Below are 19860 nucleotides of genomic sequence, written 5' to 3'. Positions count from 1 at the left end.
GTGACCTTAGAATTTTGTTATTTTAAAGCAGAAGGATCCTTGAACATTTTCCAGTTGGATGGCCTCATTTTCAGATTACATGTCAGGGGCCACAGAGGTGAATATCCTAGAAGGTCTCAATATTCTTGGACACGGAGCAACATCTTGAAAGCGAAAGTCAAGCTTCCAATTAGAGTGAGAGAAACCAAAAGAAGTTATCTTAGTTTAGAAAGACAAAGAGCCAAACAGCTTCTCTGACCTCTTTCCAACTAGAAATCACACTGCTACGTATAAAGACATGTGACTTGGAGCTCAGTGATTTAAACCAAGTTACCGTCAGGCATTGTTCCCTCTTTGATGCCCATTTTCCAGAATTAAAGCCTCATTTTTCTTCCCAGTCATTCCCACATTCCTCCTTTATCCACCTCTTCACCTTCCCCAATTTAGTCAACTCTAAAGGAAACGCTTGCTTCTCTTGTTTCATCAAAATTCTACTTTCATATGACTATTTTAAGCACAGCTGTTAATTAAAATTAAGTTGCTTTAATAGGTTCTTTGTAAACTATGTGCAGTGTTCTTTTGGAAAAAGTGAGAAAATGGTGTAAGATACAAGGAGAAAGTACTTGTTTGTAAATCTTTGGCTGGTGCTGTTGTTATCAGGTTCTTAAGGCCTAAATGTACCAGCTCCTTCCCAGTTTGGCTACTTGTCTGGGAGCTTTTGAATCATGAATTAAGCAAACATTTAGCAGCCAAAGACAGTCATAGTAATATAAAAATAACCACTTTATAGGATGTTTCACAGCTTGTGGTAAGAATTGTAACATCAAACAAACTGTTGAAATTTTTATGTCTAAACCTTATTGAAAGTTAGGCTTCCCTGGTGAGTTAGACAGTAAAGAATCTGCCTGCAATGCAAGAGACCCCAGTTCGATCCCTGGGGAAGGGAATGGTTACCAATTCACTATTCTTGCATGGATAACTCAATGAGCAGAGGAGCCCGGTGGACTACAGTCCATGGGGTTGCAAAAAGAGTCAGACACGACTGAGCACTTTGATAAAATGGCTCCTTTCTCTTGCATCCAGTATGGATGGGTTGTCGGATGAAGTAAAACATCAAGTGATGTGAAGTTAATTATATATTCCCCTAAGTATATAAAACATAGGCTGAACAAATGAAATGTGGGTCAACCGATTTGGTTCCATTTCTATTTATCAGGATCGATCAAGTCTCTGCTTCCTTTTAAAGGATGGCTAAATAGTTTATTTCAACACTGTCATTTATATAATTGCCCTGTGTGGTCATGAATGAAAAACAATGTAAAATCCTCAATTAACTGTACTCTGGTCAGGTATCTTTTAGATAATCATATATAGCCTATAGGTCTATTTAGAATTTTGGGAAAATATCATGGAATATGTTCTCATATGGTTATATAGATGTATACAATACATATAAATATATACTTATGTATATCTGGGGTTTCCCAGGTGGCCCTAGTGGTAAAGAACCTGCCTGCCAATGCAGGAGACTTAAGAGACTCTGGTTTGATCCTTGGGTTGGAAAGATCGCCTGGAGAAGGGCATGGCAACCCATTTCAGTATTCTTGCCTGGAGAATCTCATGGACAAAGGAGCCTGGTGGGGTCTCAAAAAGCTGGACACGATGAAGCTACTTACCATGTATGTTTATTTAGATATATAAAAATCAAATAGTAAAGACATGCATATATTAAAAACTTCATAGAATAGTTCTAATAAGGGTAATATTTCTTTGGTCTAATTATCTTGCGGGTATAATATACTCATTATATACTACACCAGGGGTTTTTCTCCAGGGCAAACTTACTTTTTGAAATTTCAAATGACTCGAACTTGACTGGCTGGATATAGTTCACCAGATTAGACATCTCTTCTGTGGCCATGGCCTCGCTCCCTGCGGTCCCCTGGAAGCAGGAGTAAAAGCAATGTTCCCAGAGTCAGCATTATGTTAGTGAGGGTTGCTTTCCCAGGGCAATGATCAAATGACCCATGAGGGCAGAAAAGGATCACTCCTTTTCTGAAAACAGTTATTGCCAACAGAAAATGGATCAGAGGAGAAAGGAAAAGCAGCACCTCGCGTTACACAGTGAGGGGTGGGCCTGGGCGGCTCCCCGAGCACCCAGTTCCAGCAGCGTCAGGACCACCCGAAAGCTTGCAGGAGAGCAGCCTCCCAACCCTCCTGAACCAGGATCTGTAATGTACTAAGGTGACCCAAACGCACAGCAAAGTCGAAGAAGCCTCGAGCTGTGTCCCATCTGTCAAAGCAGGGAGTCTGCAGGTGATGTCTGAAGTTAATATATCGAGAATTCATTGTACAAGACATGCCGAGGGGTCACTGTGCCCGTGCCCTGCAACTACTGAAGCCCGCTCACTCTGGAGCTCCTGGATTGCAACTAGAAAGTCTGTGCGCTGCCAGGAAACAGTCCCTCTGACACAACCAAGATCCTGCAGGCCACAACTAAGAGCTGACACAGCCAGATAAACCAATAGTTTAAAAAGAAGTCATCATACAATACGAAAATGAGCATGTAGGTGACCACTGGATGAATGGAAAATTGTTATTGAAAAGGGTCGCCAGTGAAAGTGGGTTGGGGTGGACAAACAAATATTGCTTTTCTTTAGAACCTTTCCGATCGGCCTCCCTTCCTAGCTCCTGGGCGCCGATTAAGCAAGCAGCACAATGCATCTTTCCCGCTGGCTCAGTGGTAAAGAATCCGGCTGCAGTGTGGGAGAAGACAGGTTCGATCCCTGGGTTGGGAAGATCCCTTGGAGAAGGAAATGGCAACCCATTCCAGTATTCTTGCCTGGGAAATCCCATGGACAGAAGAGCCTGGTGGGGCCACAAAGAGTCAGACACGACTTAGCGACTATACAACAATACATAGAAGGTCAGGAGCTCAGGTTCTAGAGCCAGTCTGAGGCAAGTTACTTAACTGTTCTGTGCCTCAGTTTGGTCACCTATAAAACCAGGAAAAAATTAGTCTCAATAACAAATAGAATTCTTGTGATTATTAAGTGTGTTAACTTAGGTGAAAGAGCTCAGAACAGTGCCTGGCATATTAAAGCCTCATGTTGCTTTAGCTAATATTAGCTATTCTATAAATACCACTTTGATGAAGTTTTTAATAAAGAAGAAAACCTGCACTGCAGTAACTGATATGGGCAGACCTCTGTAGGCTGATTTAACATTTTCTCCCACTTTTAGAAGGCAGAATACAAGGCAGACAAGGCTTCTTCTAAAAACTTCTGTAGCAAGATTAAGATTAAATGCTAAATAGGAAACAGCCATTGTAAATGGTTATCCAGTTAGTAAGACAGTTTTAAAATGATCAAAAGTTACTGATAAAAAGTTTACACAATTGAAATAATTCTCAAGAAAAGCTACTTTGTAATAGTTTTTCTTCTGGGTATTAAGTTGAAATTTAGTGGGGAAAAAATAAGAATTTAGACTACATTCAAGGAAATAATTATAAGAGGAAGAACACTATGTCAGAACAGCTTATTATTTGTTATTTATCTTTATTAATTAAATTGTAAAGATATAATTACTGAGACATACTTTTCAATATATTTGAAAGCAGATTCAGTATAAATGTTTTGAACAGGACTCCTGCTAAAAGTTTTAAAATGTCAATTGACCTATCCTTGATTTGCTTCTAGAGTCTGTGCAATTAATACTTCTGAGTTATTTGGGGAATCTTGAACTTCTAAATATTAAACATACATAAATATTCAGTAGAAATCTCTAGTGGTTCCAAAATTATAAGAATGGGGAATTCCATGAAGGTCCAGTGGTTAGACCCCAGGCTTCTACTGTTGGGGCTTGGATTCAATCCTTGGTCAAGAAACTAAGATCCTACAAGCCAGGCAGCCAAACAAAGGTCAAAATCACCACGAGGAAATTAATGTCAAGTTTACAAACATTTTTCCAAACCTCATGTCTTCTCTGGACTTTGGACCATGACATCCATTTAACTGCCTCGAAAACTGAAGTGGGAAGATGGAGATCACAAATTTTGAACTCACCCTCAAGATACTACATTTGATGAAAGACAGCCTCAGCAAAACTGTTCCTTAGAACTTTGCTTAACACAATACTTGGTTTAGTGATCAATTTTGCATTTTCAGTTTTAAAGTATTTTTACCACTAGATGGCAGAAGGTGACCAGAACTACATTCAGAGTGAGCGGACTGGAATGGCAAGTTGGTGAAAACTCTCTGATCAGAAGTCAAGCCCTAGAAACCTACCTCATCCATTGAAGACTTTTTACAGTCATCATCATCGTCATCATCGTCACTCTCTGTATCAGCTTCTCCTGTCAAATTTTAATAACAGACCATGAAGCAAACAAGCAATTACAGGTTTGAAGCACATGTGACATGTATATTTACCAAACATTTCCTTGAAAGTTGGCCTTTCACTAAAATTATCCTTTTGGATATTTAAATTTTATTAATTATAAAGCGTTATACTGGGTTTGAACTGTTTTTCTATATTTGATGTGTGAAATTTCCAAACTCTATAAAAGATGCTTGTCTTAGCATTTTTATCTATGTTTTGCAAAGCATATGGCATCTTTTACAGTTAGCTCTCTCTGGTACACATATCCTATCTTGATGTATACATCCTCTTTCAGGGTCTCTATGACCTAAAACAGATAAACGATCACTTTTCCATCTTTCCCTTTCCTTCTCAGCCGTAACTCTTCATGTGATTCTTGGCCAGTGCTCAGTGACCTTGGCCAGAGAGGACATCATGGAAGTGGAAGTAGAGGACAAGAGCTGGGACAGGAACAGGGGCTATAGCAGCAACCTGATTCTCCAGAACTGTAAGGTACTGACTGTATCCTGTGATTTGCCTGCAGGCTTATCTGATGGAGGCATTGTTGTCTAAGGGCTTCCCAGGTGGCACTAGTGGTAAAGAACCTGCCTGCCAATGCAGGAGACAGGAGATGCAGATTTGATCCCTTGGTTGGGAAGATCCCTGGAGGAGGGCATGGCAACCGACTCCAGTATTTTTGCCTGGAGGATCCCGCAGCCAAAGGAACCTGGCAGGCTACAGTCCATGGGGTCGCAAAGAGCTGGACACGACAGAAGCAACTTAGCAGGCACACAGGCATGAACTGTTGTCTAAACAGTGCATGTATCTTTACAAATGGCATATTCTATTTAAAAGGGCAGAATAAAATGGATGAATCTTAAATAATTATGCATGGGAATCTCCCTCAGTCAGATCTCATGCAGTTTCATATTTAGCCAATATGCTGGCTTTTCAGTAGATTGTTTTTCTCTCCAAAGTTGAGGTGGATGTTAACATCCTTAATCATCATTACATACTTAAAGAGTCACATTGGCATGCAGCATTATGTTCTTCACAGCTCTGGGATTCAGTTAGACCCAGTGATATCAGTTACATAACAAGATTTTCAAGTAAAAAGTAATGAAAGCATACTTCTAAATTGTTTGATTTGACTTCCAGTGTCCAGACAGTGCAATAGCATAATAAACCCAGTAGATGGCAATCATGGCTCGACAACGAGGCAGTTTACATGGGCCAGCACCTCCCCTTCCTGCCATCTATAAATTAACTCCCCTGCTCGGGCTCTGTAAAAGGCACTGCCACTGCCTCCAAGAAGATTATTAATGTTTTCATTTGGCTGACAACGAGAGCAGTGGGCAAAGTATTCATGAAATAATCTTTAGAGGAAAAAGTTGTCTGGGACCAACATGGTTTATTATTTACGGCTTGTTTGTTAAAGAAAGCCACATATAACTGTTTTATGAAGCTAATATTGTGTTAGTTAATAAGGGTGAATCAATTCCACTTTGAATAGAAAACACTGCTTATTCTATAGAGATACATTCTTTTAAGAGGTTGATGCAAAATTTCTTACAGTCAAATTTATTGTCTCAAGTTTTGGTAACCACTTTTTTTTTTTTTTAATTAAAGAGGAGGTTCTTTTTATTGACTAATTTAAGTGTGCTTCATGGTACAACACACCAGAATTTCAAATAATCATGCCATTCTCCGGTTTATGTGGGAAAGAAAGGATTTGTCATCCTTTATGAGTAGGGACCTGGTTTCTCCCTTAGATTTTGGAGGGAACTTGAAGGAATCCTGTTGCGTAATGTTAATAATAATAAATTATCCTAGTTTTTTAAACAAGTGTACAGGCAAAGGGCTGGATCTCTTGGGGGAAGATCTTACCAAGAGGTGCTAAGAAAAGTAGATTAGCTTTGGTATAAGAAATATTTCATTTTTCAAGTTACTTGATTTCCCAATACTGAGCACACTGACAAGCCAAATGGCAAATTAGTAGCAGTCTTTATTCAGGGGCCTACTTACATATATAAATGTCAAAAAATTTCCATCACAATAAATAAATATTGCACAACAAAGAATGGGGCTAGTTTAGGAAATCCACTGAATTACTAACAGATTGTAGCTCTTTCTCTGAATTAAGCAATAATGTTCATCGCCTGTAAAAATCGTCATTTGTGTCATGCATCCAGTTAATAAGAAGAAGAGAACTGGCGAAGGTAAAACAACAAGCTCCCACACACAAGGGAAGACTTGGTTTACTCAAGGGATAGAATCGTGCTGGGAGATTGGTGGCCTGTTAGTGACTTGCTTTCCAAAACTTCAAAAAGAACATTCTCACTGAGACTAGAAGTTATTTTTGAAAAAAGAATCAGAATTGTGTAGTTATGTTTTAAACACACTTTTAAAAACTACCAAAAAAATCTTTCTAGGAATTACATAATGTCTGTGGACAAGGATTTTAATGTAAACAATAAAAGTAATTGGTAACTATGATGGAAAAGTAGAAGAAAAGATAAGTCAGGCTCTTGATGAATCTTTTCTTTTTTTCTGATTTACCTAGAGTTTGTATTTTAACTTTTTAAATTTATTTTTAAATCTTTTAATTGACATATGATAGATATACAGAGAAGTATGCATACCACATGTGTACAGTAATGGTACCCAGATCAAAACGTAACCAGTGTTCAGAAGCCTCCTTGGGTCCCTTCCGGTCACCTCTTCACCAGGAGTAACCCTCTCTTGACCTCCAAAAGTCCTGGTTAGTTCTGCCATTTCTGTACTTTATATAAATGGGATCAGACAGTGGATACTTACTTTTGCATTTGACATCTTTTCCTCAACATTATATTTCTAAATGAGAGTCATCTATGTTGTTGTGTGCACTGAAGACTGCTACACATTATTCCATGAGGTGAATATTGCACAATGTATTTATCTGTTGATGTGCTACTCTGAATAGTGCTGCTTTAAGCAGTTCTTGCCCATACTTCTTGGTGAGCATCTACATGTACTTCTGTTGGCTCTAGACCTAGGAATAGAATTCTCTGGGGTACAGGGACTTCATATGCATCTGTTCAGTTTAGCTTCTGTAGAGGCTGCCAAACCCTTTTCCAAAGCCACTGTCCCAATGTTAGCTAAATTTTTATTGAAGAACTTTCTAGATTCAAGCTTAAAGTTTGCTTCACATATTCAGCCTCCAATCAGGAGATCTTCATAATGCCATCACTTCAGATCTTTTCAGACTACCAAGATTCTGACTAGAACTGGAAAAAAACTTAGACTGAATGACAAATAATTCAAAGGAAATGGGTGACTGCTTTGAATTCTTTTTTCATCAATCACAAAAGTCTATTTCAACTTAAATCTAATATGAAAATAAATGATACTAAACATCATCTAGTAGCTCTAGTAGATAATTCAAGTAACCTACCATTTACATTTTAAAAGAGTTCTGGAAAATATGGATGAACTGAATGACTCAGAACTCTTCAACAATGAGAATGCATTTGGTGACCATCTTGGGTCCAGATCTGCAGTTAATGTCAAGGGATCACTGTCCTGAGAAGCTTAAAAATCACCTGGCTCCTCCAGAGATTATTTGGCTTATATGGCGACCTCCCCAAAATGTCCATGTCCTGTGAACATGTCCTGTGTCCTGTGAATACATGGCACAGGGGACTTTTCAGATGAGATTAAGTTAAGGACCTTGAAGTGGGAGAGATTATTCTGGATTATCTGGATAGGTCCAGCGTAATGACGTGAGTTCTTAAAAGCAGAGGACCTTTTCCAACTGTGGTCCTAGGGAGACATGGTGACGGAAGAAGTGAGATGGGATCTTGCTGGCTTTGAACTTGGAGGAAGGGGGCCATGAGCCAATGGATGTGGGTTGCCTCTAGGAGCTGAAAGTGCAAGGAATGATTCCCTCAAGCTCCAGAAGGAAAAGCAGCCCTGCTGATGCCTGGAGTTCAGCCTGGTGAGGTCACGTGGGCCTCTGCCTCATAGAACTGGGGGCTCATATGTTTGTGCAGTTTTAAACCACTGGCTTTAAAACAGAAATAGAAAACCAACACAGTTTACTGTGCCCAGGTGGCAATGTTAAAAGTCCTTCTAAGTTACTTCCAGAGCAGCCGTTCTTAAACCCACACATAACAGAGGAATGAGAGTCTACCAGCCTCTCACCGGCTCCTGGGGACGAGGGCTCAAACACACTGGAGGAGTCGCTGTACGTGTTGGAAGCTTGTTCTGAGAGCTTCTTCTTGCCACTTCCTTCTGACGACTTGTGTGATTTCTTCTTATTTTTCACCAAAATTTTGTACATTAAATCCATAGGACTTGGAAGGGGAACTCCAGATTCCAACTAAGAAAGAAAAACACGTTCTTTAAAAACACTGACCTTTCCTTTCAGATTCTATCCCCAAACCCAAGGACTGCATTAGATACCACAAGCTTCTAGACTGTTCTTTACTACCTTCAACACAGCTCATTAAAGTATCTTATGTAGGGGCTGGTTCATAGCTCTTCCTTTTTTCACATGAAAGGTATATTTTAAATACTGTACCCTTTATTTTTCCACAAGAAATACACATGAATACAGCCATAGACATGTATTGGGTGATTTGGCCTGCTAACCTAAAGTTTCATGAGTTTTCTGTTGGGCATGAATCCAACCATCTTGATTTAGAACAGATTGGAAGGCCTCGGCTTGGATTATCAAAGGATGGAAACCTGTCACAGTGTGACTCCTGCCAGGAAGATGGCAAAGACAAGCAGGAGCTTCTGGGAAAGTCCTCAGAATCCACTTTTCAGATGATGCAGTTTAAAAGCAGCAAAGTCCTCATCCTGGCATGAGACTGTAAAGTGGCACATCTTCTTGGCCTCAGCAGAAGTGGACTGGGTGGCTTCAGATTTACCCACCGGCCCTGAAATTCAAGCTGTTTGCAAGCCTTGTTTCTAGTGTATTCAGCTTGTCCATCTAATGGGGAAAATCAATTTCCCATGAGAAGGATATTATATATCAGACAGCATGTGCGCAAGTCTCAAAGACAGGTTATTTTTAGAAAGTCTAAGGGCTTCTGTAAGCGGGTCCTCGATTCTTCACTTGCAACCAATTTGAGGACTGGTGTGAAAACAGGAGAGACGGGTGGACAGTGGGGCAGGGGCTGAGGAGGGAAGAGGCAACGAGACCATCTTTCTGCTGCTTTCCTTCCCCAAGCAGGGATACGGCCACAGCAACAGGGCAGCCTGGATTGTGCTGGGCACATGCGGAAAAGAGAAGCGTGGCCAGCAGAGGCAGGCTGGAATGCCCCCCACCGCCTTCAACGTCCTGTTTTCCTGGCCCGCGTCTTTCAGAGGTGAGGATCCCGGACGTGCTCAAAGCCTGCGCCCCGGGGCTCCCTCTGTGGGCGGATGCTGTGGTGGGGATTTTGCAGCCCTGGCTGGCTCTCGAGGGGCAGGGAGCGGAGCAGGGTGAGGGCAGAGGAGCAGTCAGACAGGGGTTTGCCCCGTCAGGGGCTCCCCGCCAGCCTCCCGAGGGCTCACGGTCAACTGCGTGACACACACCAAGAGACAGACACACGGAGCGGGCTAAGGGAGCCCCCCTAAGCCGGTCATAGGGATGGGCTTAGAACGCTTACCGGGTACTTGTCCAGCGGCTCCATGAGGAGGGCGTCGCCGAAGATGAGTCTGCAGTACTCCGCCATCTTGGCTTGCTGCTTCGGCCTGAGGGGGGAGAGGCGAAAGCGGGCGGTGATGCAAGAGGCGCCTCACTCAGCATGGCTGCACCGTACAGGTCACAGACAGACGGCATTCCTCCCCTTACCGTTGGGACTGCTTTCATCTTTCTAAATTCCTGCTTGCAGTTCCCACTTGTGTGGATGTGAATGCCACAGGCAGGTGGAGAGAGGAGGCTCTTCCACCGAGGACACAGATGGAGGGGACAGCAGGTCACCTGCCTATTCCTGGATGCTTGAATGTCCCAGGGTTAGAGACTCAGTCCGTTTTGGTTAATTTCCCAATTCTAAGTCAAATGCCAGATACTTGGGGGTAGAACTCATTCATGACTCTATGTGAATTTTTGGGTGAGATTTGTCTAACAGATGGAGTTGCACTGCAAAGAAGTATTTAAAAGGAGGTGAAGAAACAGGGAGGAAGGTGGACAGAGAAAAAGAGAGAATCTAAAAATGCAGAAGCGAAAAGGCTGACAGGCAGAAGTGTGTCCACTTGGGAAAGGGCACTGAAGGAAAGACAAGTGAAGCAGGCATCTTGGGGAACGGTGTCTGCAGCCCTTTTGTGCACAAGAGGGGCACAAAGCTGGTGTCAGCCTAATGAGGTGCCAGGGGAACTTGGTCTGATGGGAAAAGGCTGGAGCTGTTAAGTTGGTTGAGCTGAGTTCCAGGCTCTCAACCTCTCAGGGTCTATAAAAAGTAGAGGAAAATAATTGTTCTTGGAAAGGGGCAGAGGATGCTGAGGAGATGAAGTGAAGTAATAGATGCAAACACCTTTGAAGAGGAAGATGATCCCAATGCTGCAAGGAAGCCTCTGCCAGCTAGACGGGAGGAATGAGAGCCTGCTCATGTATAAACAGAGTTGATACGAAGGAACATCCATAATCTTGCAAAACTGCTTCCCTTGACCTTTTAAAAAGCCATTCTCGTTCTGTAGGATGTTAAATATCATTATAAAGGTATCCAATTCCATCAGGTTTTATGGACTGTGATTTTGATCTATAGGCTGTTGGACTCGATTTCCAATAGTTGTCTCTACGTGCTGCAATGTTAATACATTTTAGCAGAACTGGGGCTGTAGTAAGAATAAGTAAGTGATAAAACTTCTTTACTACAGTGCAAATTGATTAACAAATGTAATTCTAATTTTCATTCCTTTTACCATGACTATTATAGCTGGATCATGGACCATGCTTTTTCCTGGGAAGGGGGATGTTTTGGGGGTTCAAATCATATTGCAATGGATCCATAGGGAAAGCACTCTTCATATCCCCTTTCTAAAAAACATATATTTAGAGGAGGTGTCAAATGAGTTCTCTGGGCTTCACATTCAAGGCCCAAGTTCACTACCTTCTTGAACTGCAAGGGGAGGCAAAGCAGAGCTTCACAGAACTCGCAAAACTCTACACGACAACTCCCAAATTCTCATGACACCCGTTTTGACCAGTTGGGGATTATCCTGTGTGACTCACGCAGCCTTTGGAATATCCTGCAGTTCTCCCAGCAGTATCACTGATGGAGGAAATCCTGCCAACTGAAGAACTGATCCTAAAAGCACTGGGAGTGGTTGTTAAAGGATAACGTGTTATAGTTGAGGGACAAGCAGAAGTGGCTGATTTGGCAAAGCATCCCTGGGCATTCACAGTTCAGATGCCTTTGCCCAAAAGACAGCTGGTTCCAGGGCTCCACCAAGCCAGTGGGCTCTGCAGCTGTAGATTAGAAAAGCCCATTGAGCCTGGGCCTACATGTTCCATGCTGCCCCAGGGTTCTCCAGGCGAGTGGAGTGGGTTGCCATCCCCTCCTTCAGTGAACCACGGTTTCTTAGAACTTTTCACTATGACTCGTCCGTCTTGGGTGGCCCTGCACTGCGTGGCTCCTAGCTTCACTGAGTTACACAAGCCCCTTCACCACGGCAAAGCTGTGGTCCATGAACAACAATAACAATGTGAATAACAACAGCAGCTACTTTCCAGGCTGCACAAAAGAAACTGTCCAACCCTTCCACTTCACTTTCATGGAATGATGCTATTAAATGGAGTTTTTCTGTTCCAAGTGTGGTCCACAGATTAGCAGCATCAACAGGGTTTGGAGCTGGTTAGAAAAGCAGATTCAAGGCCTCCTGGGAAGACAGGCAAGTTCCATGTTGGAATCTCAGGTTCTGAGTCAGAAAGGAAGGAAAGAAGGGAGTAGGGCTCAGGGGTCTCAAGAGGCCCCCTCTGGAGGATTCTCATATACACTCAAGTTGGGGAACCACTGTGATGGGTGAACTAACTCACCAGTTTCCTCAAGGATGTCACTTTCCTTGAGAGCCCCAAGTTCCTTTGCTCAGAAGCCTGGAGTGAAAAGGAAGGATTTATTCCCTAACACCCTGCTTTTGGGATTTCTAGTAGAGCTGTATTCTCACTCTTAGAGGAACTTCAGGATGATGTCCCAGGTGTGTCTAAACAGGTGGCAGGTAGACTCTGTCCTCTGTCATGCGGTCCCCAAATCAGACCCTCGGGAGGATTTTGCTAAGCCAAAATCTTACTCGATTCCACTAAAGAATCACCTTGGCTTTTAATGCTGCAGGTGCCAGAGCTCTGTCCCCAGGCCCCTGATTCACTGAGCTGGCAGTGGAGCCTTGGAACTTGCATTTGTAACAAGCCTGCAGATAATAAACAGCTGGTTAATGAACCTCAGTGTTTAGAGCAGTGCTCTATCACTTCACCAAATCACCTGGGGTCTTAAGAAAATGAAGATTCCAAGGCAAAGACTGGGGTGAGGCCTGAGATTCTGCATTTCTAACAAGCTTCCTGATCATGTAGATGCTGCTGGTCCATGGATCAACCACACTTTGGAGAGCAAGGATCTGTGTTTGACCTAAACTCTAAAACCTGCTTCACCATGAGCCAAGATGGGGATAACAAGAGGCAGTGTCCATGGATAAAGGAAGATGTGTTTGAAGATCAAACACACATGCACATCTAGAGGGGACCTAACTAGAACAGAAAGCAAACTGAGCAGAAGAAGTCAGAGGAGAACAAAGAAACTTTAATTGTGGGTCATAATTGCACAAACAAGGCATTACATTTGCCATGAGAGAGAGAAAAAAAAAAAAATCCTAAAGCATTTAGAACATCAACACTGGCTACCATGGAGATACAGTGAGAGGAAAATATTCACAAATACATTTTGAGCTTCAGGCCACACCAGACTTATATGGACATGTTAAACATTGGCAAGATGATCAGTTTTCTGACCAAGGAGCAAGCCCACATCATCCAAGGTGAACTAAACCAACCTCCTTCTCTATATATGAAATATATATGAAGGATTTACAAATCCCTTCCTATATATAAAGGATTTACAACTTCTGGCAATTAAGGACTTCATCCAAAATCTCACATTCTCTGTGGCTGAACCAGGTGTGGTGGTTTCTTCACTTGAGTGTAGTGGAGAATTCTTTTAGTGAAAGTGCTAGTTTACAAATTACAAAGTAGGTGGCCCATCAGTTAACTGGGACTTGTAAAAAATATGATTCAAAGTCTTACTATACAAATTCAAATACAGGTGTGGAGGTGAAGCTCAGGAATTCTGCATTTTATGGGGCTGTGACATAGCAGGTGGAAGAAAAGTTGTCAGCTGCTCACTGAAGATTTCTCCTTGTCACTCATTGATAGGTAGTTTCAAATATTAGGAGAGAAAACCAAAAAAAATTCAGAGGTCTCCTTCCTTTTTTTCCAATGTGGGTTTGTTTTGAAGGCGTGGCTCAAGTGGGCTGGGACTAGGGTTCTGATTCTGGCATTTTGTATACACAGTACAAAGGAGAAAAAAATAACTGTTGCTAGAGACGGAGAAGGCAATGGCACCCTACTCCAGTACTCTTGCCTGGAAAATCCCATGGACGGAGGAGTCTGGTAGGCTGTAGTCCATGGGGTCACTGAGGGTTGGACACGACTGAGCGACTTCACTTTCACTTTTCACTTTCATGCATTAGAGAGGGAAATGGCAACCCACTCCAGTGTTCTTGCCTGGAGAATCCCACGGACGGCGGAGCCTGGTGGGCTGCTGTCTATGGGGTTGTACAGAGTTGGAGACGACTGAGGTGACTTAGCAGCAGAGATGGCATATAGGTTTCAGATATTTTGGGTGTGTGTGTCCTGTGTTGAGTAAGATTCTGTATCTGGTGTATCTAGTTCAGTGGAGAGGAGTGCTATAACTGATGAATGGTATCCACCACTGGTTTGTTCAGCAATGAGGTGGGATGGCCCACGAGTCAAACATAACGTTTTACCGGCAAAGGGGAAGCTTGTCAATTTTCTTGGGGTGTGTGACAGTCCTCCCAGGAAAGAACTGTAGCTGAATGATGTTGATATGTGTGTGAGGCTCAAGGACAATGGAAATAGGAAGCAAAAAACTTCCTCCCACAATACAATTCAGCATCTCAGGATTTCACTGCCATTCCATCATCTCAGTGGTTTGGGATCAATATCATAGCATCCTAGGAAGGCTGTTTTCCTGATTTCTTTTGTTATTCATGCATTATTAATGAACTTTTAGCAGCTCAATTTCTCATTTTTTTTCCAACCTGAAAGGGCTGTATTAGGGGACAATCTTTTTTATGTTATGTCCACTGTAGATTTAGTTTTCATGCTCAGTTTGGCTCTCTGTATGATTGGGGTTGAAGACTAAAAAAATATGCTGTGGTTAAGGTCGTGAGCCACAAAAACATGACCACTTGCAGGCTGTTGCCTTGTGGAATGCTCTGCTTGTCTTTATCCATGTTTGGAATGCTCATGATCCTTTGGTTTAGGCTTGGGGGTGGTATTGCTTAAACAGATGAGTTTTGAAGCCACATTAGCCAAATTTAAATCCCCACTCTCACATTTTAGCTGCCTGGCCTTGGGCAAGTTACTCACCCTCTTTGGGATTCAGTTTCATCACTTGTAAAATATGGACAATGATAAAAATATTTATTTCTAGGAGCACCTGGGTTTGTGGTGAGGTTACATGAGCTAATGCTTGGAACCTTGCTTGGCACGTAATATATAGTCAATAAATATTAGCTGTTGTTTAGTTTGTGGTGCTGGTGGTTGTTGATGCCTCTCTGGCTACATGGTAAAGTCCAATGACACTCAAGGGTGGACACTCAAGGTTATGACACTCAAGGATGGTACCGGAATTTTTCATTTTGTCTAACTTACATAGAAACATTTCCTGAAGAAAATGAGTGTACTAGACTTGGAGATATTTCTGCAAAAAGGAAAGGACACGTCAATCTCTCCAGGAAGTGGTGTTCTTGAAAAAAAGGCATTGTTAGAGCCCAGTTACAAATAGATGGGCCGAGATGAGGAAAGTCACACGCACATCAGAGTTGTCACAGCAAGTGAAGTACTAAATACAGGAACTAAAGAGGTTCTCCTTTCATTAGAAAAGAAATTGCAATGAAACAGAATAAATGCTTTTCTCTTCAGCTGCCCCTCAGGAGTGCTAGAAAAACTATGTGCCAAATGATTACATTATTCACTGGATGTTGTTTCCTAATGAAATAGAGTCATGAGCTGGTAAATGTAGTATGGATTTCCTGAGGGCAAACTAGAAATACAAATAATTATAATTTGGTTACTTCTAAATAAGGTCTCTCTTCACATATATATATAAACAAATGATTTAACTATTTTGAAATTGCTCAAGCTGAAATTCGGTCACTACCTAACTGGTTCTTTAAGGTTTAGTGAATTCTTTAAGAATTAGTGAATTGAAGCCTGTGTTGCAAATTAGTTGGACAAAGGGAATCAGTGGCCTGGAAAAGATTTTCTACTGAAAGGAGGATAAAAAGAGATCTAAGAAATCTGTGGGCCAACTTGGGATAGGTGTTATAGGCTTTTAGTGGAGAAAACTGGCTTAGGTGGCAGCTTAGATGCTTGAATGAAACAGAGAGCTTCCCAAACGCTCTTGTGAGCAGTGGTGGTCAGTACTAGTGACCATAGTGTCTGACTAGTCTCCAGACATTAATTCCAGAGACTAGAATTTTAGTTTATTCAATTTTGACTCAACGTAGATGAAAATCTTTCACTTTGAATCTCTTTAGATTGAGTAACTGTGTGATAAATTAATATGTACGTATCTGATGTAAATGTGCCTAACTCTGATCCTTTGCCTTAAAATGAATGAAAAAGGTAAGTAAAAATTACCTATTTTTTATGTGGTTCAGCAAAAAACTCACATTGTTTTGAAATAAAATATTAACAAATGGGAAACCAACAAAAATAGGAAGGAGGGAGAATTTGGTGGTCTGAGTTCTGTGTAAGTACAAAGTGGCAAAATATAATTAATATATTTAACTCACCTCTATCAGCTCTAGTGTGTACAGAACCGGCCATTTTAGGGTGGCAAAACTGACTATAAATTTGCACACAGTAGAAAGAGCTAATGAAGGAGGGTTATAAGAGCAGCCACTGAAATAGAGACATGTATTATATAAGGAAATGGGTTTCATTTCATTGTAAAAAGAGGAGTCCTTAAATTAAAACCCTATCATGGCAAGAAAATAGATTCCACAAGTCCAATGGATCATTCTAATATTAATGAAATTTAAACCAATGAATCCCATCATATACAGATGAACATATGCCACTTAATATACAGCTTAATTGAGGAACAGCATTAATAATGTCAAATATCTTAAATCTGATGAACAATGATTAAACATGCTCTGTCTGGAGAAAGGACTCACTACTGAATGTGCTGAATACTTACGAGTCCACATGGTTCTCAAATGAAAGCAGAATTGGAAAAGGTGAAGTCTTAAATGCACATTCAGCAATGGCTTCAATCACTTCCTAGAAATGAGAACATATGTATTCAATAAGCCAGAAGTTTAATGTGTCTATTTTTTTGAGTTAAACCCTTTAATACCATTGTCTTTTTCATTCATAGAATTGTATCAAATGGCCTAAAATAGCTAGAAGGGGTTTGCAGGCTGCTGGATTGTAAATTTTATTACTCTTATCTTAGCAAGATAAAAGAAAGAAAACTGGATTTGGGTGGAGGGGAGTCATAATTGTGAAGGGGAATGGTTCTCCTCTTTGGTAATTACATTTTTTTTTTTTAATAATAAAAGAATTCTAATCTCATTATAAGAATTTTGGACAAAGAGAAGGCAAAATTTTTCATCCATAAATTCACCTGTTGAATCAAACCACTGCAGGCATTTTGTTATATTTATTTCTACATTTGTTTCTCGTGTATTTGCATAACTTAGTAAATATTTTATTTGTATTTTAATATTGTTATGAATATTGTTTATTGTTTATATTGTTATGAATATTGTTTATTGTTATGTTTACTGTTTACATTGTTTAATATTGCTATGTATTGTTAATATTGTCATCCAAAGTATACAGCTGAAAATTTTTAATATTCACACTTTGCAATCATCTCCCCAGTCTAAGTTAAAACATTTAATCACCCCCCCACAAAGCTATGTCCCCATTAGCAGTCACTCTACATTTTCCCAACCCTATCCCACACACTCAGACATAGGCAACCACTAATCCATGTTCTATCTCCATAGACTCACCTACTCCTAACATTTCAAATAAATGAATCATACGACATGTGGCCTTTTATGTCTGGCATCCTTCACTGAGCCTACTTTCAGGGTTCATCCATTCTGTAATATGTGTCAGTACTTCATTTTTTAATCTATTTTTTTAATGTATAGGTCACAGCTTTAATATCTGTATACAATTTTAGGGAGTGGCAATATCATAATTTATTTAACCACTATCCAATTGTTGGACAGCCATATTTTAAGAGCTATCATTCAAATAATTCTCCAAAGAAACTCTTCATTTTTCCCTTTAATTTTGAATTATTTTTAAAGAATGAATTATCAGAAGGGGAATTATCAAATTAAAAATAAGAATATTTTTCTAGTCTCCTGTGTTTCTCCAAATTACTTTTCATCTTAGACTCCCTAGAATAATAGAGGAGCTTTCAATGCATATTCACCAACTTTGGACATTAGTTTTTCAAAATGTTTTCCTTGGTATTAAAGGATGGTATTAAAGGAGCTGGTGTTAAAGGATGGATCTTATTATTTTTAATTATATCACTGTCAATACTCTTGTGGCTTCACATCCTTTTTTTTTTTTTTTAATTTTGTTTACATTTATTCTTTACATCTTCTCCTTCCAAGTAGGAATTTTTACTCTGAATCCTTATGCCTGAGGCCTTTCCATTATCTTCTCTACTTTCCTTGAAGAATTCATAGCTTGCTTTCTATCCATGCCAGGAAGCTATTTCTCTGGCCGCAGAGTATAAATAAGGCTTTCTAATTCTAGACTGCATTTGCATATACCCTCTAAGAAGGAATTGACTGCATGGAGCAAAAGAATCACTCACTGTTTCTAACAGTGAATTCACAGATTGCCTTTCATACATTATTTTAGTTGATACCATCAAAAATAAGTGTGCTATAAATAGCAAGCAATGGTCAGATTTTAAACTCTTTATTTGATTTATTTGAGTGTGGGCTTTGGATTCAAACAGGCTTGTATCTGAATCCCTCTTCTTAGCCTTACAAGCTGTGTGACCTTGAGAAAAATCACTTAATACCTCTGTACATTTAGCTTGCTGGCCTGCAAAGTGGGAGTAATAAGCCTCATTCCACAAGCTTGTGAGGATGCAGAGAGAGGAGATAAAGGACGCAGCTTGGGATGGGCAGACAGTCTCAAGGGAACCAAGGTTACTTACTTGCTGCTGCCTCCCTCTCCATTCACCCTAAACCCAACTAATACAAACATAGCTGCCATTAGATGAGCGTTTACATTCCAGACAAAGATCTTATCTCATGTCATAGACATTCCCTAAGGAAAATACTATATGTCATCTTACAGATTATAAAATGAAAACTCAAGAGATATTAACCAATATGCCCAAGATCACAGAGAAGAGAGTCCAAGAAACCCCAGGAAATTCTGTCTGACTCTAGAGTTTGTGCACTTAACTATTTTGCTAAATCCCATGCAGCTAATTGGAGAGGGCAATGGCAACACACTCCAGTACTCCTGCCTGGAAAATCCCATGGATGGAGGAGCCTGGTAGGCTGCAGTCTATGGGGTCACTAAGAGTTGGACATGACTGAGCGACTTCCCTTTCACTTTTCCCTTTCATGCATTGGAGAAGGAAATGGCAACCCACTCCAATGTTCTTGCCTGGAGAATCCCAGGGATGGGGGAGCCTGGTGGGCTTCCATCTATGGAGTTGCAAAGAGTTGGACATGACTGAAGTGACTTAGCAGCAGCAGCATGCAGCTAATGACCTTAGCCACCTAAGATCAAAGGCCTCGAAAGAATCACACAGCACTAGTCACAACAGCCAAGACATGGAAAAAACCTAAATGTCTGTTGACAGATGAATGGATAAAGAGGATGTGGTATATATATACAATAGAATACTACTCAGCCATAAAAATAACAAAATAATGCCTTCTGCAGCAACATGGATGCAACTAGAGGTTATCATACTAAATCAGAAAAAGACAAATACCGTATGATATCACTTATATATGGAGTCTAAAATATGGCACAAAAGAACCTATCTATGAAACAGAAACAGACTCACTGACATAGAGGTGAAACTTGTGGTTGCCAAAGGGGAGAAGGGGGGGGTGGATTGAGAATTTGGGGTTGGTAGGTGCAAACTATTACTTATAGAATGGATAAACACCAAGATCCTACTGTATAGCATAGGAACTATATCTAATCTCCTGGGATATGCCATGATGGAAAAGAATATAAAAAAAGAATGT

At 40.7% G+C, this 19860-nt stretch overlaps 1 protein-coding gene across 2 annotated transcripts in view; it reads right to left on the bottom strand.

Annotated features, from left to right (window-relative positions):
• Positions 1–19860, bottom strand: part of PLCB1 (phospholipase C beta 1) — an 861266-nt gene that overhangs the window by 168475 nt on the left and 672931 nt on the right. For both annotated transcript variants that reach the window (XM_059892402.1, NM_174817.1), the window contains 5 exon segments: positions 16803–16885; positions 9975–10059; positions 8521–8698; positions 4266–4333; positions 1825–1921 (listed from right to left, as the gene is read on the bottom strand). In XM_059892402.1, coding sequence (XP_059748385.1) covers positions 1825–1921; positions 4266–4333; positions 8521–8698; positions 9975–10059; positions 16803–16885 — 511 coding nt within the window.

Source organism: Bos taurus, chromosome 13, assembly GCF_002263795.3.
Source record: "Bos taurus isolate L1 Dominette 01449 registration number 42190680 breed Hereford chromosome 13, ARS-UCD2.0, whole genome shotgun sequence".
In the NCBI taxonomy this organism is placed as follows: domain Eukaryota; kingdom Metazoa; phylum Chordata; class Mammalia; order Artiodactyla; family Bovidae; genus Bos; species Bos taurus.
Note: the sequence above shows the minus strand (reverse complement) of the source record. Positions and strands in the feature narration are given on the sequence as shown.